The sequence below is a fragment of the Delphinapterus leucas genome, chromosome 1, assembly GCF_059928025.1.
Source record: "Delphinapterus leucas isolate spDelLeu-1000000601 "Yukka" chromosome 1, BTC_Dleu_Yukka2, whole genome shotgun sequence".
Classification (NCBI taxonomy): domain Eukaryota; kingdom Metazoa; phylum Chordata; class Mammalia; order Artiodactyla; family Monodontidae; genus Delphinapterus; species Delphinapterus leucas.
The window spans coordinates 81,206,016-81,214,057 of NC_143129.1; the positions used below are offsets into that span (position 1 = coordinate 81,206,016).

The 8,042-nt window shown below is 56.9% G+C and overlaps 1 protein-coding gene and 1 long non-coding RNA gene across 3 annotated transcripts in view; one reads left to right on the top strand and one right to left on the bottom strand.

Moving 5' to 3' along the window:
• Positions 1-8,042, bottom strand: part of LOC149750634 (uncharacterized) — a 100,028-nt gene that overhangs the window by 54,171 nt on the left and 37,815 nt on the right. The gene's annotated exons all lie outside the window — the stretch shown is intronic.
• C2CD4D (C2 calcium dependent domain containing 4D) lies at positions 154-3,825 on the top strand. 2 transcript variants are annotated; one of them, XM_022564232.3, is made up of 2 exons: positions 154-1,610; positions 2,580-3,825. In XM_022564232.3, the coding sequence occupies exon 2, from the start codon at positions 2,655-2,657 to the stop codon at positions 3,714-3,716; it is 1,062 nt and encodes a 353-aa protein (XP_022419940.1). In that variant the 5' UTR covers positions 154-1,610; positions 2,580-2,654; the 3' UTR covers positions 3,717-3,825. The 2 variants fall into 2 exon arrangements, with proteins under 2 accessions (XP_022419940.1, XP_022419939.1); XM_022564231.3 differs by having other exon boundaries at positions 154-1,592.

An 8,042-nucleotide genomic window follows, 5' to 3' on the forward strand; every position in this document is an offset into this window, starting at 1 on the left:
GTTAGGTATTTTCTCTCCATTTTTCAGATGGGAAAGGTGAACCCCAGAGAGATTAAGTTACAGGCCAGAGGTCACACAGCTAGTAAGTCCCAGAGCTCAGATCCCCAACCCACCTGACTGATGCCACAGCTGTGAGTTCTTGGCTGCAGCACTCCACACAGACCACCCTCCCCAGAAATGACACCAGGGCTGAGCTGAGTCAGCAGCCACAGGATTGGAGGGTCTGCGTGCCACCAGGGATCTCCATAAAAGAAACATTTGCTCCCCCCAAACCCTCAAGTATCAGATGTCAGAGTAATCATCTTGTTTCCTGAGTTTCACAATTTGTCTTGTTGCTGTCGTTATTGCCTGTCTGCTTCCCCATTCTATGTCTCCCCAGCACCTAGCACAATGAAGGGATAAATGAACTAATTCAGACACAATTCTGCTCAATATCATTCATCCATTCAACAATCCTGCTTGAGCACCTGCCTTGTTCTAAGCTCTGTCTTTGTGATGCTTACAGTCTGCTAAGGGAGGAGGACGTTAAATAATCACAGAAATAAATCACAGAAAAAAAGAAAACAAAACTGTGAACAGTACCATAAAGGAAAAGTATGGGATGCTGTGAAAGTAGACAAGAGAACCCCCTAATTTCAATGGGAGCATGCCAGTGAGGGCCTCCAGATCTGAAGGGTGAAGGGGAAGTGGTCCTAGAGGAGGAAATAGCTTATGCAAACATCCTAAGGAGTGCATGAAGGACAGTGAGTGTGCCTGGAGTACAGCTGATGGTCTCATCTTGTCAGTGGTGGCCTGTGTCTCCTAGGATCTGCCTTCAAGGAGGGGAAGGAAGGGGGAGACATCCTCCATGTTTACAGTTTAACACACTTCTGACAAGGATGGGGGGTGGGTGGACACAGCCTGACCTTGACTCACTGATGGAAACAGCTCTGTCCTCAGTGTCTCTATGTCCAGAAATTTCAAGCTTGGTCCCTTTTCCCTGGTCCAGTGTAATTGAGAGAACCAGTCACTACAAATCACTCTGTCTGGGAGCAACTGGGATGTCTCCAGAACTGAACAACGGGGGTCAAGGCAGGATTCCAGCAAGGAGGGCTTTGCAGAAGTTACCATTTGTGTCGCAGTGCCTGTGGCTTTCACCTAGGAGGGCTGGGTGGGGCCAGCGTAGCATTAAGGGATGGAGGCCACAGCCCACTAATGGCTGTCTCCCTTTTCACTGCAGCCCTCCCCAACTCCCAAGCAGCCAGGGCCCAGCAGAGAAGGCCCCAGGGCACAGGGCTGGCTTGCTGCTAGCAACCTGAAGGGAGGAGTTAAGAAGGCCGGCCTGATGGCCGCAAAGACAGAGCTGTGTTTATCCAGGAAAAGAGGTCGTACGTAGGCAACGGAGGCCCCTGCCAGCTCCTCCCAGGACTGGGCTGGGGTAGCAAGCTGGAGAGGAAGCTGCTCCCCCACCCCGGGGCTCTGAACGCCTCCTGGCCAGAGGCCAGGACCCAGAGGCGGCCCACCAGTGAGGCCTGCACTCTGGGCGCCTGACCGAGCCTGCTGCCGTGGGCTCAGACTCCCAGGCAGAAAGTCGGAACATCGCGCTCCCTGAGGTGCGGCGAGGGGGTGCGGTAAGCGCGCGCTGGCGGCGGGGCCTCCTGGAGTCAGCTCAGGGGGTGGCAGAGGATCAATGCTGTCTTTGTGCTCACTGGTTTCCTAGGGAGAAAGGGAGTGGGGAGTGGGAGGGGCGGCCCAACGGCTGGGCCCTCGCGGCAGAACTCGGGATGCGGTAGGGCTGGGACGCAGGGAGCGGAACAGTCAGGGCTTTAGGAGGGGTGGGATTCTGTGCTCCCGAGAGGTGCGTCTCCTTGAACCGGCCCTAAGTGCTCGCTCGCAGGGCAGCAGCAGCCAAGTGTGCAGTGAGTCTGCTTCTGGCCTGGAACGACTTGGGAAGGCGAGGGAGGCGCGAGAGGAGGCAGGTGTGGCTAGGGCTGAAGGATGGCTCAGCCTGGAGAAGCTTGCCGTGCCGCCCGGGAGTGCAGCCTGCGGGGATGGGGTGCTGGGGAAAGGGGGGTAGTCCCAAGGGGCGCCAGATCAGACACTGGAGGAGAGCCTTGGTCTTCTGGACTGGGCATGAGAGAAGGGGGTGAACCCTCCAAGGGTCGCGGTGTCTCTTCAGGGGGAGAGTGTATAGGAGCGGGGGTTCCGAACCCGGGTCGGTGTCTGCGGCTACAGACCTTTTGTTAATGAGGGTGTTACTCTATTCTCCTAATAGGAGTCTAGGCTCCTAGTGGGTGTGTTAGGCCTTCTAACTCTGAAGTGGGTGTACATCTTCAGTACCAGCGGAAGCAATGGGAGAGCCTGTGTACTCGGATGTCCGAGGCCTGATCCGAAAATGTGACTGTCTAGCCCTGGGCTCCCTCTATTTCTCCCCGGACCCCCCGACTTTGCCGCCCTTTGCCCCTCCCCATCCTCCCCCCACCCCGCTCAAACAGGGGCTTGTGCACCCCGTGGGCCCGTAAAGAAGGGCACGGCGGCAGACCACCCGGTGCTCGTTTGCAGCATCACCCACCTTGGGCTTTCCTTCTTTCCTTGTACAGGCCCCCACCTGAGACGCTGGGTTTGGACCCTCTCGGCCTCGTGGAACTCGGACTTTCAGCCCCCCACCCCACCGCATGTGGCTCTTGGAGAAAGCTGGCTACTGGGTGGGGGCCGCGGAGCCCAGGGCCCGGTGGGCGCCCTCCGGCCTGTTTCCTAAGCGCCGCACCCCGTGCCCGCTGGCTCGCGCCTGCCCCAACGTCCTCACCCCCGATCGCATTCCGCAGTTCTTCATCCCGCCTCGGCTCCCCGACCCAGGCGGCACCGAGCCCCTCAGCGGGCGCGACGTGGACGGGCGCGGCCTCCCCGAGGCCTGTTCGCTGCCGCACTTGGCAGGCCGCGAAGGTTGGGCCTTCCTGCCCGAGAGCCCGCACACGCGCCGGCGCGAGTCCCTGTTCCACTCGCCGCCGCCCGCCCCGGCCGGGGGGCTGCCCCCCGCAAAGTCCAAGCTGCACGTCTCCTCCCCGGACCTGCGCCTCTGCCGGGCCCCCGACAGCGACACGGCCTCGTCGCCCGACTCGTCACCCTTTGGCTCGCCGCGGCCAGGCCCCGGCCGGCCCCGGCCGCCCAGGCCGCGCTCGCTGTCCCCGGAGGAGGCGAGCTCGGCCGACACCAGCCCGTACGCGCCGCGCCGAGCGGGACCGCCCACGCCGCCGCTCTTCCACCTCGACTTCTTGTGCCTCCAGCTGCGGCCGGCCAAGGAGAGCGTGCTGCGCCTCGAGCCCCTGGGCGGGCAGCTGCGGCTATCCGCCGAGTACCAGGCCTGGCCCGGGCGGCTGCGGCTGCGCCTGGTGAGCGCCGAGGGCCTGCCCGGGTCGCGGGCCGGCCCCGGGAGCGGCGGCGGCGGCTGCTGTGTGGTGCTGAGGCTGCGGCCGCGCGCCCGGGCGCGGGACCAGCGGAGCCGCGTGGTCAAATGCAGCGCCAACCCCATCTTCAATGAAGACTTTTTCTTCGACGGGCTCGGCCCGCCTGACCTGACCGTCCACAGTCTGAGGGCCAAGGTGCTGGACAGGGGAGCAGGCTTCCGCAGGGACGTGCTGCTGGGGGAGTGTGAGACGCCCCTGATTGCCCTGCTGCCCACCCTGCGTGGTGGGCTAGGTCCCGGAGCCTCCCTGGCGCCTGCCCATCTCAGCCTGTAGCCTGAGAGACTGTCTCTTCCTCAGGAGGTCTCCGCCGGGTCTGCAGTCCTCATTCTTTCCATCTGCCCGGCATGCATTTATTTTTGCTAATAAAATATGTTTGTCTCTGGCGGTATCTCTCCCACTTGTTGGCACCCTGCGCTCTCAGATCTGCAGCCTACCCTCCTCCCTCTGCCCTGGCCGTACACGGGATGGAGGAAGCTCATTCAGTTGTCTGATTTGGAGCAGACCTTAAGCAGTGGTTCTCAAACTTGAATGAGCATCACAATAACCAGACATCAGAAATCCTGGATGAGCTTGGTAAACATGCAGAAAGAATCCTGGGCTCCATTCCTGAGAGACCCTGACACTAGTTCAGTAGGTCTGGCCTGAGTAGGTTCTAGGTTCCCTGTTCAACCAGGTCCCTACCCCTTCAGGGGGCCCTCCAATCACTGAGTCACTCCAGAAAAAAACTCTGTGACTGAAACCAGCAAAAGCCACCTTCCGCTGGGGGTTCCTTGGGGCTGCACAGGGGAAAGCAGCACTACCCCACCCATCTACCCACCCCCCCATCTGTTCTGAAGAGAGATGAAATTTCCGTGTCTTGGAAGTGAGTCAGTGGATGTAAGACTAGCACGCTATGCCTTTAGGTGTCCTCTCTCTTGCCTGTCCCTTCCACACCTGTGCCACCCTTGGGGGTAAAGCTGGAGCCAGGAGCTAGAACAGTGCTTGGGTAATGAAAGACCAAGATAGAATGTCCCAGGGATTGAGGTCCTGGGGGAGAAGGGGGTCCCACTGGACTGTGAGAACTGTTCTCAGGGGTGCCCAGAAAACGCTACCCCAGTTAGTAGGGGCAGAATGTGGAAAATGGATAAATGTAGGTCACATTGTGTTTACCTCCTACCTGAATGTCCCTGACGTCAGCAGTGACCTTCTTCTCTCTCCCCCACCTTCCCTGGAGCTGGTTCCTCTTGGCTCAGGCCAGGCTTGGAGGAGGAGGAAAGAAGGGAGGGGGAGAGGGAGGGAGGAAGGGAGGCGCAGTGCCAACCTAACTTCTTTCTCCCTCCCCGCTTTCTCATTTTGCCCGGTGGCCCTAACCAGGGCCAAGCCTGCCTGCTGGATCTAGATAAACCTCAGCATGTGTAATGCTAGCATCACACACACACACACACACACACACACACACACTTGCATTCAGAGCACCCCTCGGTTCCTTCTCCCTCCCCTGATTAGATCCCTCCCCACCCCACCCTCAACCCCCCAGACCAGGGAAATCTTGCTCCAGATGTCCACTAGGTGGTAGCATTGATCAAATAATATTAAGTGCTAACAGCTGCGCCAAGATAATCGCCACGCAAGGAACAGTTCCAACAACTTGCCAACAACCCCATTGAGGGTTAAGTACTATTGCTAATATTTTTATCCAGTGTGACCTTGGGTTTTACTCATCCAGTGAGGGGTAGAACTAGGATTCAAACCCAGAGAGTCTGGCCTTAGACTCTGGGTTCTTAATCACCTCACTATAATATCCCTAAGTGCCAGCTGCCACCTCCCAGTCAGGTCACTTCCTTCCCCAGGATGACAGCTCTCCGATCTTTTCAGCCTGTGAAGTCCACCCATAGATCCAGCTCTATCCCTAGTACTGTCCTACTTCAGTCCCAAATCCTCCCCTAACAACCTTTGGTGAGTAACTGGATTTGACGCCCATTTGAAAGTAGCTGGAAAGAGAAGTAGAGGCCATTTACCCTTCATTCATGCAGTCCTTCAACAAATACTTAGGGAAGGCCAGGAGGTTCTGGGCATTGGATACAGCAGTGATCAAAACAGACACGGGGGGCTTCCCTGGTGGCGCAGTGGTTGAGCGTCCGCCTGCCGATGCAGGAGACACGGGTTCGTGCCCCGGTCCGGGAAGATCCCACATGCCACGGAGCAGCTGGGCCCGTGAGCTATGGCCGCTGAGCCTGCGCGTCCGGAGCCTGTGCTCCACAACGGGAGTGGCCACAACAGTGAGAGGCCCGCGTACCGCAAAAAAAAAAAAAAAAAAAAAAAAACAGACACGGGTATCAGACAATTTACAAAATGAATAAGCAAAATGTAGAAATGTTACCTGGTAATATGTTCTAGAGAAAAATAAAGCAGGAGAGAGATTAGGAAGGGAGTCAGACAAAGAGAAGAAAGGAAGATTGTAAGAATGGAAAGAGGGAGGGAGGGACCGAAACATTGCTTTTTAACCACAGTACTTTGTACCAGTAGGTTCTGTACTTTATTGTTATGCCAGTTAATCATTGCAACCACTCAGTAAGGCGGCTACTGTTACCATTTTACGGAGAAGATAGATCAGAGAGGTTAAGTAAACTTGCCTGAGGATCAGCCCTGACTGCAGGGAAGTTTTAGGACTGTGGCTCCATCCAGACCTCCTACCTCACCTGCCATTCAGAGGAGGCTCGCAAGGTGAGAATTCAAGTCCACTCCAGTCAGGAGCAGTTCACTCAGTATCCACAGCTGTGACCCTCCCCCCTCCCCACCCCCCCATGGGGACCACAATATCCCTGGAGGAACTTCCAGGCTAAACTAAAGCCACAGAAGCATGCCCTGGGGCAAATAAGGTCGTAAGAACCCCTCCTGTGTGCAAACTGCTCTGGCCTCAAAGCATGTTCACAGACACAAGTCTGGACAGATATTACTGTCCCCTTTTTAATAATGTGGTAATTGAGGACTAATAGTAGGCTACATTCTTACCCGTCTTTCGGCTCCAAAAATCAGAGCTCCTGCTTTTCAACCCTCCTTGCAACGTCCAAGTCTAAATGACCACAGATGTTAATTGACAGATGAGTGCTACAGGCAGGGTCACATGGAGAGTTCAGGGCCAGGAGCTGAGGTCAAACTCCCACTGGTCCCTCCACCCACAGTGGCCTTTGTAACAGGAAAGGGGAGGTGTGGTGACTGTGAGATCTACAGATGTTTATAGAGCCGGAGATGTCCTTTTTTTTAATGGCTGAGGGGACTGTGCCCCCTCCCTGAGTCCGTCCGGCGGGTTGAGGTCTCCCCCAGGCATGGACCTCTTAGAAAGGACACATAGGAAGGTGTTCTTAACCACTGGATCAGGCCTCCCAGAGTGGGTGGCCCTCGAAGGATGGAGCTGAGGTGGTATGTGGCATGCAGGCTGCCCAGGCCCCACAAACTTTCCACCTTTACACCCCAGGCCCTCCCAGGAGGGGCAGGCTTGCACGAGCTTTAAGTGGTTTCTGTGGTCTAGGGGGTGGGAAGGAAGGGAAGAAGAAGTTGGTGACTGCTCCCCAGTTCCAAGCCACCACCACCACCCTCCACACCCCCAGGCTGCTTGCCCCTGGCGTTCAGATTCCCCTGATAAGGGAACTTGGGCACGTGGTGGGTGAATTGATTCTCTGATCCCTATCAGCCTCTTCCTTGCGTAAGAATGTGAGAATGTATTTGGGGAGGAAATAACCACTGCCCTGCTCTGAAAGGACTGATTCCTCCAGAAAAGAAGCTGTGATTAGAGCAGGAGGGAAGAAGTGTAGGCATGAGGGGGGGACTTCCCAAAAGGATGATCAGGGTACCTACTTGCCCCAGGGAGAAAGAACACCAGCCATCCATGCTTAGGGTAAGGAAGGCATAGAGATACGCTGGGAAGCATGAGACTAGCTTAGGCCTAGAGCCAGGACCCTGTCTTCCCAACCACCAGTCACTTCCTCCCCACCTTACACAGTGGCACGAAGTGGCATGGCTGAGAGAGGCAGCCAGACCTACCGTATCTGGGGTGGGCAGGGCTGCCTGGCACGATGCCAGGGCCAAGTGCCCATCCCCAGGCGCTCTGCACGGCCTCTACTCCATGCCCATGCTTGGTAGGTCAAGAAGGATCCTGAGGGACCCAGAGTCACAGAGGAAGAGAGGCTGAAAGAGGAGAAAATAGAAAGAGGGATGAGCTACCGAGGCACAGAAAACAGAAGAGCCATAGGCATGGAGGGGTTGGCAGGCAGAGACACAGAGAGAGGATACTGAGAGGAAGCAAAGCCAATCGTGGGCAGGGAAGGGGACAGCAGAGCAACACTCTGCCCCAGCACCCCCTGCACCCTGCCCCTCTGCCGCTTGCTGGCTCTACTTGTCTGCTGGGCACTGGCCTGGGTGGTGCTTTAGAGAGCTTTACTTCTTACTCCAAGCTTGCCCAAGGGGCTGAGCCCCAAAACAGACCAACATCCTGTTCTGTGCAGAGAAGTATACACAGACGCGTGGGCCATGCATTTACCAAAAGGACACGGGGATAATCAGAGTCTCAGAGGAACAGACACACGCCCTCAGACTCTCGGTACAGGAAGGTCCCCAAAAGTT